The sequence below is a fragment of the Heterocephalus glaber genome, unplaced genomic scaffold (genome assembly GCF_053883595.1).
Source record: "Heterocephalus glaber isolate CG9 unplaced genomic scaffold, H.glaber_assembly_v1.0 deba00001689, whole genome shotgun sequence".
Lineage (NCBI taxonomy): Eukaryota > Metazoa > Chordata > Mammalia > Rodentia > Bathyergidae > Heterocephalus > Heterocephalus glaber.
Genome location: NW_028258414.1, coordinates 7,787,145 through 7,804,707, shown reverse-complemented (window position 1 = coordinate 7,804,707; position 17,563 = coordinate 7,787,145). Strand labels below are relative to the sequence as shown.

The 17,563-nt window shown below is 42.5% G+C and overlaps 1 protein-coding gene and 1 long non-coding RNA gene across 5 annotated transcripts in view; one reads left to right on the top strand and one right to left on the bottom strand.

Annotated features, from left to right (window-relative positions):
* Nucleotides 1-12,950, top strand: part of Spg21 (SPG21 abhydrolase domain containing, maspardin) — a 29,298-nt gene extending 16,348 nt beyond the window's left edge. For all 3 annotated transcript variants that reach the window (XM_021237071.2, XM_021237072.2, XM_004855638.4), the window contains 4 exons: nt 7,182-7,290; nt 8,794-8,901; nt 10,779-10,919; nt 12,265-12,950. In XM_021237071.2, the coding sequence (XP_021092730.1) occupies nt 7,182-7,290; nt 8,794-8,901; nt 10,779-10,919; nt 12,265-12,381 (475 nt within the window). In that variant the 3' untranslated portion in view covers nt 12,382-12,950. The remainder of the gene's footprint in view (nt 1-7,181; nt 7,291-8,793; nt 8,902-10,778; nt 10,920-12,264) is intronic.
* The window catches only part of LOC110344130 (uncharacterized), a 44,099-nt gene that overhangs the window by 3,165 nt on the left and 23,371 nt on the right, over nt 1-17,563 (bottom strand). For both annotated transcript variants that reach the window (XR_015446499.1, XR_002386447.2), the window contains exons 2-4: nt 3,258-3,352; nt 1,027-1,150; nt 152-261 (exon numbers count right to left, since the gene is read on the bottom strand). This is a non-coding gene — a long non-coding RNA (uncharacterized LOC110344130). The remainder of the gene's footprint in view (nt 1-151; nt 262-1,026; nt 1,151-3,257; nt 3,353-17,563) is intronic.

Genomic DNA, 17,563 nt, shown 5'->3' with positions numbered 1-17,563 from the left:
CTTAAAAGTCTAGGAGGCAGTATAGTCCAGCAGTATTGTCAGGCAGACTGAGTGTCTGGGTCCTACCACTCCATTGCAAATAGTTCTTGGGATTTGTTTTCTACCAGAATTGTGAGAAAAGCATCGCTGAGGTCCAGAAGTGAAAACTCACTGTATCCTCCTGGGATAGTTGTCATCAGAATGTATGGGTGTGTGATGTCGCTACTGGGCTTTGGGGTGCCGGAGTCTCCTCCTAGAGGTCATTTCTAGGTCCTTTCTGTCCTGGGCAAAGAATTGAACAAGTTAAGCACAAATGGTAATAAGGTTTTGCATTTATTAAAGATAGGAAAAAACAGGTTCTGAAGAGGAAGTTTGGGTCAAGTAAATGTAGGGGGGAGAAAGTTCACCCTACAGCATGAGGGTGAGCTATCATGAAGGGACACAGTAGTGAAAGCTCAATGGCAGCTGTTCCTTCTTAATATCACCCATTCATATCGCTCACTGGCCTCACATCTAGGTCACCCTGTCAAAAAACCTGCTCAAATTCTTTTTCTTCAGATTCTTGCAAGATGTCCAAGTGCAGAGGTTTGGGATGTGTTGTGTGCATGTGTCCTAGAATTTTGTAATTAACAGGTCATGCTTATTTTCCAGCTAGTTTTAGCCATGCCCTAACCTCTTGTCTCATTTCCCCCTAAGAGACACATATCCCCATAACTTTTTACAGGGTGCTGAGGGAGTGGAAGTGTCTATCTTCATATAGCTACGTCCTGCTGGAAGGAGCTTTAAGCTGTACCTACTGGGGATTATGTACTCTCCAACTACATTGGGGTGTTATGGCTCACTGGCTGGGTTGAAAGTTTAAAAAGTTAGAAAACAATGAGAAAAGAGTGACTGTTGAGCTGTTTGATGGGAGAGAGAAAGTAACTTGACTATTAGGTTGGGGGTGTAGAACCCAAATATGAGGAACAGGTCAGAGTTCCATACTTCCTATGTAGGAGAAAGTATAGCAAAGAGGGATGTCATATACCTTAGTAAGTTTCCATTTACCTGTCTGTACTCAGAGTAGTACTGAAGTCATGTATTTTGAAGAGAAATCTCAGGTCTTCAGAGGTTCACAGGAGTAGTCTTTTCCTTTTATGTGGTCTTTTTTTAAAGTGGGGCTGGCTTTATCCTAGGAAAGGTGAATCCAGGTGTCTGTCTCTGCCACCATTAGTGCAGAGGTTGTGGCAAGGATCACTGAAAAGGGGCCCTTCCATTTTGGTTTTTATTCTTCTGTGGGAATCCCTTCTCTCCAAATTTTAATGAGCACTTGGTCTCCAGGGTAGACACTAGGGGGTCCCCCTGGACTAGAAGCTGGCAGGATTCTATTCCCGTACAGTTGGATAGCCTGTTACATTTGGCCTAGATTAATAAGATATTGTAAGAATCTCATGATCTCTGAATCTACTACCATATGAGAAGATAGAAAAGGCCCTGCATACAACATCTCAAGTGGATTCATATTTAGCCAAGTTTTGGGAGTGTTTCAAACTCTCATGAGGGATACTGTCAGTAATTGGACCTCATACTCAGGCATCTCTTGGCACAGGTTTTCCAGAGCTCACTTTAGGGTCTGGTTGTCTCTCTTGACATTTCTAGAAGACAGAGGTCTCCATGGAGAATAGAGATGGTACTTTGACTTATTTGAGAGGTAAAAGAAGGACCCTTGTCACTCTGAAGGGACTGGGGTAGTCTCTACTGGGGAATGATTTGAGGAGCAACCTTGACTACCTCTGTAGCCTTTCTGAATTGGTAGGGAAGTCTTCATTCCAGCCTGTAAAGTTGCCAATTAGGGACAGTATCTGTTAAATCCCCCATATGGTGGATGTGAGTAAAGTCTAACTGCCATTCTTCCCCACATTACATCCCTCTCCCCTGTACAGGTTCTAACAAAGGAGGTGGTTTGGGCTTGCCAGGGTTATTGTAGGCATAGATTGGGCAAACTTTGCAGACCTGTTGGGTGGTTGTTGCTAGTCCTAGTTCTATAAAAATTCGAGTGACCATTTCTCATGTAGCTTCTCTTCTCGTATGGAAAGAATCGTGAAGGGTTTTTACAGCCTTCCACTGTGTCCCTTCTGGAAGGCCAATTTGTTTTCTAAATACCCTAATCCTTTTTAATTCTCCCTTGTCCTAAGGCCTATTTATCTTCCAGGTGAGTATAAACTAGTTTTTGTTTTTTTGTTTTTGTTCTTTGTTTTTGGTACCAGCGATCGAACTCGGGTCCTTGCACTTGTGCAGCAGGCAGCAGAACTACTGAGCTTAATCCCTGGTCCCTATAAACTGGTTTTAATGGTTCCTAAAGGAACCAGGAATAAGGCTAGGGCCTTGAGAGGTTGTAATGCTGCCCTTTTTGCTTTCCTATGAGCCTTTTTGATTTCCCAAAGAGACTTTAGACATGTCTCTTTGGTGTTCCTTACAATGCATAACAGCAACCTGCTTGGGAAGATAGAATGCTTCTAGGAGTTGTAGAATTTCTTGTTCTTTCTTTGTAGATGATTGCTTATTAGTTAGCAAGTCATTTTCTTTGCATATTTCTGCATGTGCATGTAGCACCAGAAATGCATATTTGGAGTCTGTATAGATATTTAACCTTTTGCCTTTTCCTAATACAGTGGACCCTTGACTTATAAACTCAATTTGTTTGTGAGGACTGGTTGTAACTCAAGTTGGTTATAACTCAAGACTATTTTTCCCCATAAGAAATACAGTAAACTCTTGACTTATGAACTAAATTTGTTTGCATGGGCTGGTTGTAACTCAAGTTGTTTTTAAGTCAAAACTGTTTCTCCCATACAAAATAATGGAAATACCCATAATGCATTCCAAACTTTCCAAAGCACCCCTTAACTAACCTTTTCACATTAAAAAAAAAAGGGTTGCATAATGTGTGTAATCTACCAGAAGCACCAATAATTTTCCTAGTGTTCTGGTTGTGACCCAAGTTGTTTGTATGTCAGGCTGGTCATAACTCAAGGGCCCACTGTATCAATGCCTGAGTAAGAGCTACAAGCTTTGTCTTTTGACCAAGGTTTCTGGGGAAAGGGGTTTGGCTTCATTGATGTATTGTGAGCTGATAACTGCATAGCCTGCCTTTTTTTTTTTTTTTTTTTTTTGGTACCAGGGATTGAACTCAGGTCCTTGCGCTTGTGCAGCAGACGGTGAAACCACTGAGCTAAATCCCTGGCCCCTGCCTTTTGATATCCTTCTCAGACAAAGCTACTTCCATCTGTGAACCATACCTCCTCAGGGTCTTGGAGGGGCACATCTCTGACATTCTGTCTGCTTGCATAGGTCTGGGAGATCACTTTTTCATAAGAGTGGCTAACTTCTTGGCCTGTAGGAATTAAAGAGGTAGGATTAACAATAGTGCAAGTTTTTATGATAACCTCAGGAGTGTCTAAGAGCATAGCCTGATATTTGGTAAGCCTTTCCCCTGTTAAGCACAAGTTACCTTTCATCTCAAGAATAGCCCTGACCTGGTGGGTAGTCAGGACTTTTTTTTTTTTTTTTGGTACCAGGGATCGAACTCAGGACCTTGTGCTTATGAGGCAGGCACAGTGCCACTGAGCTAAGTGGCCAGGACTTCTAATTTTTGTCCCAAAGTTAGTTTCATAGCTTCTTCTGTTAGCATAGTTGTAGCTGCCCCTGCCCTCCGGCAGGATGGCCATCCAGTGGCCACTCTAACTTTTTTGAAAAGTATGCTAAACCTAACGCAAGGGGGGAAAAAAAAAACCAAACAAACCCTTCTCGGCCATAGATTTTAGAGAGAAACAAAAAAAAAACCCTGACTTAATCCGCTGGCCGGCTATGCCAAATATATTACCAGATTCTGGGGTGCTGGAGTCTCCTTGTAGAGGTGATTTCAAGGTTTTTTCTGTCTTGGGCAAAGAATTAGTCAAGACAAGCACAAATGGTAATAAGGTTTTGCATTTCTTTAAGATGGAAAAAAACAGGTTCTGCAGAGTGTGTCTGGGCCAAATAAAAGTAGGAGGAAAAAAAAGTTTAAAAGTACACCCCACAGTATGAGGGTGGGCTATCATGAAGGGATACAATAGTGAGAGCTCAGTGGAGGCTGTTCTTTTGTGTATTTCCCACACTGGCCTCACGTCTAGGTTATCCTGTTGAAAACCTGGAGTTCTCGCAAGAAGTCCACATTCAGGGCTTTGGGAACTGTTCTGTGCACGTGTCCTAGGATTTTGTAATTAACAGGTCCTACCTACTGTCCCAGCTAGTTTTAGCCACTAGCCTCCTGTCTCACTATGGATGCAGGACTTGTGGACACATTGCTTTTCAGTCACATAGTTTTTGGCTGGGAGAATGGAGATGTTACAGGAAGACTGGCAGGATCTAACAAGTCCTGTATTAAGAAACTTTTCAAGAATGAACTTTATCTCTTATCCAGCCTCCTCCTCCAAAGGGTATTGTTTTTGATTGGGGGAGCATTCCTTGCCTTAACTTCCTCACCTTAACTTTTGGATGACTTCAGGTGGTATTTTTGTCAGGAGGGCCAACTGTAGGATCCAAGCCTGTTCAGGCAGACCCTTACTGTTGAGTTATCCTAGAGTTTACATAGGGGATCTCATTCCAAAAGAGGATGTGGGCACCTGGGCATATCCAAGAAACTGTTAGAACGCTATCGCAAAGGCAGCATTCCAAAGCTTCCAAGAGGGGGCAAGCCTCCATTTCGCCTGGAGAAATGGTCTCTGAAGTTTCTTATGCCAACTTAGTATCTGCTGAATAGCTGGCACCTGTGTCCATCAATTAATTTGTTCCCCACTCAGTTTTACTTGGGGCTCCTGTAAAACTTGTAAGGGAGCCACTGGGCCCCTTTCTGTACCTGAATAACCTTGTCTTTCTATCTTCGAGCTTCCCATCTTTCCTTCTTCTCATTTCAACTTACGACAGTGAGTCCCTCTCTGTAGGGAGAATTATTCTTCCAACTAAACAAGTCCGATGTTGATAAAAGGTCAGGCATCCCAAGAAATCCAGTGGTTGCCCATGTATATAGTTAGAACCCTCCAACAGGGAATTGTTGACAAGGTGGCTTTCAGAACAACTTGTGTCTAACTTGATCACACACAAATTTTCTAAATCATGACTTGTGTGACTTGCTCAGATCCTTTAGTTTTATCCTTTTTCCCACTTTGGAATAATTCAGTCATTTTAGTATAGGATAGAAATTTATTTTATTGTACAATATTTTTGTACAAAAACACTCTTTGTAACCTTATTCACCAAAAATACAGCCCCATACTTAAAACTTTGTTTACGTCTGTACTTGTTGGTTCTATTCTGCCTGGTTTCTTTCTTAAAATTAACATTTTGAAGCAGTCCTTACAAAACCTGCCTTTAGGGAAAAATTATTTTTTCCTCAATAGTACATTTTGTGTGTATGTGTGTGTTGTTTCTTTTACAAGTTTTTCAAGGACAAGTTGCTAGAGCGAAGAACGATTTGGTAAGCCAGCAGTGCTAAGAATGGAGGAATGAAAGACCATTGTAACATAGGTTGTAAGCTGTTTATCTTTAGAAGAAAATAACTAAGGAAACCTGGTAGCTGGTAATCTGTTAATTTGCGCCACTTGTTTACATGAGGGACAAGGACTGTGTGTGCAGGGGGACACAGGCCCTTTCCAGCAACCAGAAGCCCATTGACTCCCTGACTGTATCTGTATAATTCGGTTAGCTTTTAAATGATGTTGTAAGTCAGCACCATTTGCATGGTTTCCACACGTCTACTTAAGATTACAGTCTTGCTATTTTTAAGACCTTTCTGCATGTTGTTTCAGGGGTTTATTTTCTCAGCATTCGGCAGCAATTTCTTAAGCACATTGGTGCTTTAAAGCTCATTGATGACCTGTACTGTTGTTCTCATTGGCCAAGGCTGTCCCCAGTTTGTGCTCTTGCATATCAGCTGCTCTTTGTGTGTGCCACACACTGAGATGGAGGTGAGGTAGACACCATTACCTCTAAGAGGTAAAAGGCCTAGGGTGTGGCTCAGCTGCAGGGCCCTTCATCCCCAGCTCCACAGGAAAAGAAAAAAGGTAAGAAAGCAGTGGGTGGGGGTGGGAGAGAGCTTAGAAAGTGACGTAGAAGACGACTGCATCACACTTTTGAGGGAAGCTCAACTTCGAACAATACTTTTCTGCAGACAATATGTATGAGAAGAAGCTCTTTATAGTTTTTAGCATAGATTGAGAAATTAGTGTACACCCTTCATGATGCCGCTTAACATTTGTAATTCACAAAATTAATATCAATTTAAAAATCACATAGAAATCCATAAAGATTGAATTGCCCTGAATGGGCCTGAATGAATATAATAGTAGCGAATTTAGGGAGGTATGATAACTTTCATTTTGCTATTTTGAAATAAGAGTTGATTGAAAGATTATCAACTGGAAAGAAAGACTTTTTTTTTTTTTGGTACCAGGGATCGAATTCGGGTCCTTCGCTTGCGAGGCAGGCAGCGGAACTACTGAGCTAAATCCCTGGCCCAAGACTATTTCTCTTAATGCTCAGTTTTCTAGATGAACTAGTTTAGTCATTGGAAACCAGGCCAAACAAAAAACACTTAGAATCATCAGAATGTCCACCTCATTTGAAGGTATTTTTGTTGGTTTTTTGGATACGGGGGATTGAACTCAGGACCTTGGGCTTGTGATGCAGGCGGGGGCACCACTGTGCTAAATCCCCAGCCCTTTTGAAGATATTTTGAAATATTGTTTATAGTCATTCTCTTTTGTTTTTGAGTCAGAGCCTCACCATGCAGTTCAGGCTGGCCTTGAGCTCACTATGTAGCCCAGGATGGCCTCGAACTCAAGGCAATCCTCCTGCCTCAGCTTCCGGAGTATTGGGATCACACATGCGCCATCACACCTGGCTCTAAACTCTTTTGAGAGTGTAGAAACAAGATGCTGAGCTCTTTGAAAGGAGGTCTTTTTTCTTTCTTTTCTTTTCTTTTTTTTTTTTTTTTTTTTTTCTCAGTAGTGGGGATTGAACTCCGGACCTTGCACTTGCCAGGCAGGCACTGCACCACTGAGCTACATTCCTGGCATTAAGGTCTTTTTATAGCTAGATTCCAAGATACTTACAAAGCTTCAGTGTTGAATGAATGTGTACTCTTGGCAAGTTCAAATTACTGGGACTTTGTCTTTGCTTTACAGCTTTTGGCTGATGCCTGCATTTATGCTCAAAAAAATAGTTCTTGGAAACTTTTCATCTGGCCCAGTGGACCCTATGATGGCTGATGCCATTGATTTCATGGTGGACAGGGTAAGGATCATAGCACTGGGGTGGGAACACCTTGTACTGGGAATTTTCACAGCTACTGATTCCTGAGGGTACATCTGTCTCAGTGAGTGTCAAGCCATCTGCCATATTCACTTCAGTACTTCCAGACAGATGCTACTGCTGGTAAGGGCTTTAGCGACATGAGTGCTTCCCAGCAGCTGTTCGTCAAAATCACACAGGAGGCTTTCAGAAATAAAGATTTCAAGCTGGGAGTAGTGACACATACCTGTAATCCCAGCACTCTGCAAGGCTGAGGGAGGAGGATCACAGGTTGGAGCCCTGTGTCAAGGACCTGGGTTCAATGTCCAGTAGTGCAAAACAAAAAGATTTCAAGGCAACTATGGATAATATACTGAACATTTCAAAAAGCTAGAAAGCCAGGCATAGTGGTGCACACCTATAGTCCTAGCACTTGGGAGGCTGAGGCAGGAGGATCACCTTGATGAGGCCAGCCTAATCTACAGAGTGGTGAGACCCTGTCTCAAAAAAAAGTACATATATGCAAAGAGCACATTATCCTATTAACATATATAATATTTATGCTTTCATGTATCAGCTAAATGATTTAGATTTAAAAAAATGAAAAGAGCCAGGTGCCGTGGCACTTGCTTGTAATCCTAGCTACTTGGGAGGCTGAAGCAGGAGGATTCTGGTTTGGTTTTTGCTCTTTTGAGAAAAGGTCTTGCTATATAGTTCAGGCTGGCTTTGAACTTACTGTGTAGCCCAGAGAAGCCTTGAACTCAGTGATTCTCCTGCCTCAGCCTCCCAAGTTTTGGGGTTACAGGCATGTACCACCATGCCCGGCAGCAGCATGAATTCAAGATGAGCTTGGGCAACTTGCAGAAAAAAACTTCATCTCAAAAAATTAAGGCCTCGAACCAGACAGTCCATCTGGAATCCTTGGGCATGGGGCCTGGGCATCTGTATTTTTACTTCACCCCCTCCTCCACCTTTCAGATACATCTGCCAACCTAGAGCTTGTATTTAGGAGCTGAGGGAAGATGACTGCTGAGGTCTCTTCCAACTCCAAGCTCTGAGGTGCATGAATGGGCTGGCTGCACATAGGCGCTGGGTTAAAGCAGGCAGATGAGACTGTATTTCCAGAACTAGAAAAAGGCTCAGAGGCCCAGTTCAGTCTTTCAAATACGCTGTTTCCTCATCTGTGACTCTTCTGGCCCTAGCATGTATGATAGCACTTCTATAAGCCAAATGTTATCTGTGGATTTAATGTAAACATTAAAAAATTTTTTTTTTTTTTGCTACCTGGGATTGAACTCTGGACCTTGCACTTGTGAGGCAGGCGCAATGCCACTGAGCTAAATCCCCGGCCCATTAAAAAGTTATTTTAAGGGGCTGGGGATTTAGCTCAGTGGTTTCGGAGCCTGCTGCACAAGCGCAAGGACCCAAGTTCGATCTCTGGTACCAAAAAAAAAAAAAAAAAAAAAAAGCTATTTTAAAAATTTTAACCTGTGTTTCTTTCTGCAGCTGGAAAGTCTGGGTCAGAGTGAACTGGCTTCAAGACTGACCCTGAATTGTCAGAATTCTTATGTGGAACCTCATAAAATTCGGGACATTCCTGTAACCATTATGGATGTAAGTGAGCTTCCTTTTAAGTACCATAGATGTTTTTCCTTTCTAAATGCACATGTCGAGATATATTTTATAACTTAAAATGTGCTTCTCCAAATGCTGCCATGGCTTCTGTTTTTACTCCCAGCTTTCTCAGTTCCAAAATAAGTGGTTTATCGCCTCTCCTGAGTTTTTCCCGACAACTATAACACCACCACTGAAAGAAGTAGTTGGGGCTGGAGATGAAGCTCTGTGATAGGGCGCTTGCTTAGCATGTATGAGGCCCTGGTAGTCGTTACCCATTTTAGTACATTTTTGCTTTCTCATCAACAGATGTTTTTTAGCTATTACACATGTGGCCAGCAAAGAGAAGATACTTGAGGGCAGAGAATCAGGAATTCCATAAAGTCCAGTTGGCACAAAAGCTTATCTTTAACAAATTACAGTAAAATATATATCTAACAAAGTTTACCACCTTAACCACTTTTAAATCTATAGTTCAGTGACGTTCGGTGCATTCACGGTGTTGTGCAACCATCAACTGCACCCACTTCCAGAGTGTTTTCATCACCGCAAACTTTACATCCCTTAATCACTCCCCATCCCTCCTTTTCCGCTGGCCCCTGGCAACCAGCAATCTTAATTTCTGTCTCCATGGATCTGCCTACCCTAGGTACATCAAATAAGTGGATTCTTCCTATATTTACCCTCTGCGGCTGGACAGTTTCACTTAGTACAGTGTGTTTAAGTTTCATTGATGCTATGACATGTCCATGTCATTCTTTTAAGGCTGAATAATTCCACTTTTATGTTCTGCCTTTTGTTTATCCACTCAGCTGCCAGTGAACATCAGCTTTTGGCCACGATGAATGAACATTAGTATAATGTTCCATATTCCTTTTAATTCTTGTGGGTGTATACCTGTGACTGGAATTGCTGGAGCAGATGGTAATTCTTTAACTTTTTGAGGAATTGCCATATTGATTTTCACAAAGGCTCTGCCATTTTACCTTCCCGTTAGCAATATACAGAGGTTTCAGTTTCTCCACATACTAGCCCTTCTCATGGATGGGAAGTGCTATCTCACCGTGGTTTTTACTCTTTTTTTGGTGCTGAGGATCAAACCCAGAGCCTTAAGCATGGTAAGCACATGATATACCACTGAGCTATGCCTCAGCCTTGACTTAGTTTGTCTCATAAATTGCTTTATTCTTAAATTCAAATAATGTGGTATTTCTTTTTGGTAGGAAATTATCCATTACAAGCAGAATTTGTATGTACATTGAAGTTTGTCCAGAATTACATAGGATTTGGACTTTTTAATCTTTTTAAATACCTTCTGGAATTTTTTCACTGAGCATATATGACTTATGTAATTGTTTTCAGTAATAAAGTTCTTTTGAGATTTCCTGATCTTTTCTGAAATTGGCATTTCTATTAATAAAATATTAATAGTAAACAATCATTAACTATATTTGAGGAAAAAGAAAATTCCTGGTAGAATTTCCCCCCTGAAAAAACACAAAAAGCCAGGGACGGTGTCACACCAGTAATCCCAGCACTCTGGCAGTCTGAGGCAGGACTGTAGGTTCGAGCCCAGCCTGGGCAACTTAGTGACTTAGCAGACCCTGTCCAATATAAAGAGGGAAGGCCCTGGGTTCATTTCCCAGTACCAGAAAAAAAAAAAAAAATGAAAGAGGCATTTTACAGCAAAAAACTGTAGCCAACATCTTAGGTTGGAGTAAGAAGTGACCAGGGATCAGCGCTGGGTGTGGCTCAGGCTGTTCGGGGGCTCAGTGTTGTCCCTTCATGAGAAAGGAGATCTTGCGGTGGCACTTTCCATACTGTGACAAGAACTTGTTAAAATGCCAGTCAGTTTCAGCTTTGTTGTTTTTTTGAAGGTGTTTGACCAAAGCGCACTTTCAACTGAAGCTAAAGAAGAAATGTACAAATTGTACCCTAACGCCCGGAGAGCGCACCTTAAAACAGGAGGCAACTTCCCCTACCTGTGCAGAAGCGCAGAGGTGAATCTTTACGTACAGGTGAGTACAGTTTGTAGCATAAAGCTGTTCTGGAATGACAGAATTGTCTATGCAAAGAGGCATTGACTTGATGTGGTTTACATTTATAATTTTTAATTAGACCCAAAGCATACTACAATTAACATTTTAAAGTTATATATTTTTATTTTCTTTGCCAAGACAAATGTCACAGGGCTGTGTCTAAGAGTCCCCGAGGCTGAAATAAGGAACTTAACCTATCTTTAAAATACGTTTGCAGTTTCGCTGTTTTGGAAAAAAATCTTAGTAGAGATGTAAGACACACTCGAGCAGGGTGCGGGTGCTCAGAGAAACGAGGCACCTCCATTTCTAATGTACAGGAGACTTCCGACAGCTGTCTTATTCAAACCCCAACCGACTCTGCCCACCATCCCTCTCCTGAGTAGTCGTCCTTTGTCCACACCTGCGGTGGCCACTGGTGTCATCAAGCACACAGTAAATTCAACCAAACAAGACACCAGGTCAAAATGAGGTCCTGCTCAGTCTCATCAACTTCTTGATCTTATTTTAATGCATTAACAACCCACCACTTCCTCATCCTCTGCCTAAATAGATATTAGGGTAGCAGTGACAAGTGATTAACTGGGGCAGTTTGGCAAACTGCAGTTGCGTCCTTCGGTCCTTTTCCTAAGGTAGGTAGAAAAAGGGTCCCCAGATATACTCGTGGCAGTCATCAGAATAGCAGAGGATGGGGAGAAAAGGGGACTGTGCATTGGCTAAGCAGCCCGCAGCCATTTTTAATGCCTGTGAAGGGGCTTTGCAGGAACATGGAGATGCTGGTAACAAAGAAAGCTATCTGGGATCAAAGATGCTACACTGAGGCTCTTAAAAATGCTTCTTTGACATGTCTGTGCTTACCATTTCTTCTCTCGTCTATACTAGTCTGTAATTTTAGAGTAAAACATTATCTACTACAGTAGCACCTTCCTGCAGAGCTCCCTATGGAAGGCAATGTGCATTCTGCTCCACAGTACACCCATTAAAAATTATTCTGGCCAGGTGCAGTGATCCATGCCTCAAATTTCAGCTGCTCAGGAAGCTGAGGCAAGAGGGTTGCAAGTTGGAGGCCAGCCCAGCCCTGGGCAACTTAGTGAGACATTGTCTCAAAACGGGAGGGCTGGGGATTTAGCTCAGTGGTTCCGCCGCCTGCCTTGCAAGCACAAGGTCCTGAGTTCAATCCCCGGTACCAAAACAAAACAAAAAGGGTTGGGGATATAGCTCAGTGGTAGAATGCCAGCCTAATATATCCAAGACCCTGGGTTTGATCCCTGGCCCCACACAGGGATTCTGTTTGTACAGTGATTAGAATGACTTTGCATCGCTACAGATACATTTGCTGCAATTCCACGGAACCAAATATGCTGCCATTGACCCATCCATGGTCAGTGCGGAGGAGCTGGAGGTGCAGAAGGGCAACCTCAGCATCAGCCAGGAGGAGCAGTAGACGTGGCTGTCGCCGTGAATGAGGTGCCCCAACGTGTGTGTGTACAATCAATGATGTCAGCGCCACCGCCGGCCTCCTTGAGGCCCAGGTTCTCACTGTGCTTTGGAAGTGGGACTGACTGTCACCTTCCTGAGAGGGGCAGCACTTCTAAGCCAGTGTAATGGTTCCCTCTTCAGTTTTTTTAGCTTTTTCAATTTGAAGAAGTCCTTTGGAAGACTCATTTTAACAGGGAAAATTTTGCTACCAGAAGTCTTCACTACTGTGTTCCTAAGTGAGTCTTAATTTCCAAGGTTTGGGGATTTTTTTTTTCCTTTTCCTTTCCTGTCTTCTTTCTTGCTTTTTATGTTATTTACTATAAACACCACATATCAGGATTATGTGTCAGAAGGACATGGGTTATTTTTGTGCTTTTGGCGCATAACCATTGCCATAGTGCCAGACTAGCACTCTGTTGGCTCACTTGCAAATCAACTACTTTTAATTTCTAATTAAGTGCACTGTTTTGACTGTCAGCAGTCGTCTTTCCAGACATCATACAGTCATTTGGAATAAAAATTCAATTTCAGTGAGTGGCTTTTGTAGTTATTGTCTCTGTCCATCGGGCTACATCGATTATGTTTTTTGCCAATTCTGTGTGGCTCTGGGTAAATTACTAATCTCCCTAAATTGAACTTTATTGATGGTAAAAATCACAGTTCCTGTTATATAGAAAGCAGCTGCCGTGTTCCAGGTAACTTCCTGCATTTTTTCTTTCCTCCATGTGGAAATTTTTAAACACACATAACGAGCCATGTCCCTGTCACCCAGATTTAAAAATTCTAGTTCTTAGTCTTGTTTCATCTGCTAGGAAGCGTGTTCTCACTTCTACACATAGTCTCATCACTGACTTATCTTAAAGCCACTTCTAATACTTTATGCCTAAGAGATCAAGTTACTTGATAGCAGGTTCAACCTTCTATAGATGTAAACGATTATATTTAATCTACAGACTGGAAAACTATGATTAATCACAGCTATACAAAGAATAACTTTTCCATAACTGGGTTAATTTTATCTAAAACTAGAATAAACACCTTAACTATGATCATAAAAAAAGTTCTTGGACAGCAAGATAGTGAATAGAGGCTCCCAGCACTCACTGACTCCTCTGCCTCACGTAGTGACAGTCTTAGCCATGGGAGAAGTTTCATGGCCCATACAGGTTTACGTTCTAAACAGTAAGAGACTCTGAGCCTGTGTAGGGAGTCTCGGATTGGAAGAGGAATTTGCTTCATCTCCCAGTGACCCTCCCGCCTCGGGGTTCTGTAGCCAGGAGCCATCTTGGGTGGGAACCTATAATCTAAATTTGGACTGCTTTAGAGGTCAGAACCCCCTGCATCTTCCCATCTCAGGGAGCCCCCTACTGCAGTGGCTCCGGAAGTGGCTGCCTCTCAGAGTCAGCCTTGGCTCGGGAGTGACCGACAGAACCCGCTGAGTGTGCTACATAGTGGGACGGAGGCTGTGACATGGAGCGGAGGGTGCTGTCCACAACAGCCAGGGCATCAGGAGCTCCCTCTGAGACGGGGCTGCGGCTACTGTGCGCGCCAGGACTGAGCCGTTTGCCCAGTAGCACTTTCCCAGCTCCACGCACAGGCACTGTTGCCAACAGGAGAAAGGGAACAGTTTACTAGGGAGGTTTGTGCAGTACCGCCACTGCCCTGACTAGCCCTGCCTCTGAGGTGCAGGGCCTAAGGGGTTCTGCAGAGAAATTTTGAGCAGTGATGGCAGCATTCTGCTCTGCCTGCCTCCCTCCTGAGAGCAGCTAAGTCAGGAGGAGTTTTACCTGGCTCTAGCCATGGCCCACTCCTGCCCAGACCCTAGCAGGCACAACTGAGAATATTGGGTCACAGGATTGGGGATATAACTCAGTGGTAAGGTACTCACCTAACAGATGCAAGGCCCTGGGTGCCCCCCCACACACACTAGTGTGAGTAAAGCACCTGGCTGTCCCCCCAACCTCAGGCATGCATAGCTGGTGGTGGGGTTGGGGTGGGGTCTGAGATCCTGGACCTGGTCTGATCACACACTGCTCACAGAACTAGGTATACATGCCTAAGAGGAGATCTTGTGAATCCTGCCACATGAGGCATGTGGACCTGGCACCAGTGTCTAATCAGAGGACCCTGAGGTGCGCTTCAGGTCCCTCACCCCCACCAGAGCAGCCAGTACCAGACACACATTTAAAGTGTTGTTTTTTTGGGGGGGGCAGGGTACCAGGGATTGAACTCTGGACCTTGTGCTTTCGAGGCAGGTGGTAGAACCACTGAGCTAAATCCCCAGGCCCCAGACACGCATTTAAGCAACAGAGCCAGTATCAACAGTGCCTGAGGAAACTCCTACCACCTCATAGAGGGCACACTCTCGTTGTAGGAGTAGTCACACAGGGGGCACCCCACATACTCTGCTGTCTACGTCATGCCTACCTGAACTACTGCAGTGTCCCCACCTTGGGTAACCTGCAGAGACAAAAGGTCTGTCCAACTTTGTTACAGTACATGCTGTGCTCAAACTCACTATTCACAGCCAAAGAAGCTATAAGGAGATGCACTACAGTACCTAGCCGGAAGTGAACTCAACATTGCACAACAAACCAGAACCTCAAGATACATCTTTAGAAGAAAGCCACCTACTAAGTAGGCTGTCCCATAAAAGTGGTAGAGATATCCACTCTGCCAGATGCACGGACGTCAACATAGGGAGAAATATGAAATAGATATGAAGAAGCAAGGTAATATGACACCCCTGAAGTTTAACACCTCAGTAACAGATTCCAAAGTGAATGAAGAAATCTACTGATAAAGAATTTGAAAGAGGCACGTATCGTGGCACACACCTGTAGTTTCAGCTGCTCAGAGGCCAAAGCAGAAGGATCATAAGTTGGAAGCCAGTCTGAGCAACTTAGTGAGATTCTGTCTTAAAAGGGGAGGGGTGGCAGAAAAGCAATGAATCCCTTATAAAGGCATAAAATGGAAGAAGTACTCCCCAAAATCATTCCTGGAAGCTAACATTACTCTGATTCCAAAACCAGAAAAGAACCATAAGCCAATCTCTTTAATGAATATATATGCAATAATCCTCAACAAGTTACTGGCAAACGTAACAACAAATCTTTAAAAAGATCATATATCATGACCAGTTATGCTTCATCCCAGGGATTCAAGGACAGTTCAACATATGCAAATCAATAAATGTAGTACATCACATAAGCAGAAGCAAGGACAAAAATCACACGATCATCTGAATAGACACAGAAAAAGCCTTTGACAAAATCCAACATCCTTCATAAAATCCCTGAAGAAAGTAGGACCTTATCTCAATCTGATAAAAACTATGACAAACCAACAGCCAACATCATATTAAATGGGGAAAGGCCAGGGATTTAGCTCAGTGGTTCTGGCGCCTGCCTCTCAAGCGCAAGGTCCTGAGTTCGATCCCCAGTACCAAAAAAAAAAAAAAAAAAAACCTCACATAAGCATATTAAATGGGGAAAAACGAAGCTTTCCCTCTAAAATTAGGAATAAGACAAGTATATCCACTATCACCACTCCTGTTCCACATAGTCCTCAAAAAGTTGGCAAGAGCAATTAGGCAAGAAATATAAAAGGGATATGTATAAGAAAGGAAGAAGTCAAATTATCATTATTTGCAGATGACATGATCCTGTACATAAAAGACCTAAAAATTACACCAAAAGATTCCTAGAATAATTACATTCAGTAATATAACAGCATACAAAATCAACACACAAAAATCAATAGTGTTCCTGTACACTAATAATGAACTTATTGAGAAAGAAATTGGAAAAAAATACAATTTATAATAGCACAAAGAAAATTAAATACTTAGGAATTAACCTAACTAAGGAAGTGAAAGAACTCTATATCAAAAACTACAATATTCTCAAAAAATGAAAAGAGGCAGGTATGGGTGTGTATACCTATAATCCCAGCACTTGGTAGGCTGAGGCAGGAGGATTACCAAAAATTTGAGGCCAGCCTGGGCTACATAGTGAGACCCTTTCTCAAAAAATAAAAAAAAAGGGGCAGGGATTTAGCTCAGTGGCTTCACCGCCTGCTGCGCAAGTGCAAGGACCTGAGTTTGATCCCCAGTACCAAAAAAAAAAAAAAATCAAGACACCAGAAAATGGAAAGATATTCTGTTCCTGAATAGGCAGAACTGATGTAGTCCACATGGCTCTACTTCCAAAAGTCATACACAGATTTAACACACTGCCAATCAAAATACCAACAGCATTCTTCATAGAACTGGAGAAGATCCTAAAATTCAGGTGAAACCAGTGGAGACCCAGAAGAGCAAAGTAATGGTGGGTATCTGTAGGAAAGCAAGAGGCATCACAATCGCAGACTTCAAGTTATATTACAAAGCTACAGTGATTAAAAACAACATGGTACTGGCACAAAAAGGGACATGAAGATTAATGGAACAGAATAGAGGATGCAGAAAGAACTCGCAGAACATTCAATTATTTGATCTTTCACAAAGCAGCCAAAAACATACACTGGAGGAAAGATAGCCTCTCTTAATACTATAAATGATGTTGGAAAAACTGGCTATTCACATGCAGAAGGTTGAATCTATACCCTTATCTCTCACCGTGTACTAAAATAAAAAAGTGGAGCCAAGAACTAACTGTTGAAATAGAAACACTTATCCTGCTAGAAAAATTAGATAAAACTTTTGACTTCATAGGCACAGGCAAGGACTTTCAGAACAGAATTCTGGTTGCATAGGAAATACTACTAAGAAGCAACAGGATCAAATTAAAAAGCTTCTGCATAGCAAAAGAACAGAGGGAAGAGACAACAAAATGGGAAAAAAAAATTGCCAGCTATTCCTCAAAAGACATATCTAGAATATATAAAGAACTCAAAAATTAGACCCCCCAAAGAATAAGACTCAAAATATGAGAAAGTGACAGATACTTCACCGAAGTAAAAATGGCCAATGAATGAAAAAATGCTCAACGTCGCTGGCCATTAGAGAAATGCAAATAAAAACAACACTGGGGCCGGGGATTTAGGTCAGTGGTTTTGCCGCCTGCTGCACAAGTGCAAGGACCCGAGTTCGATCCCTGGTACCAAAAAAAAAAACCCCATGTATTTGTAATAAAAACAACATTGAC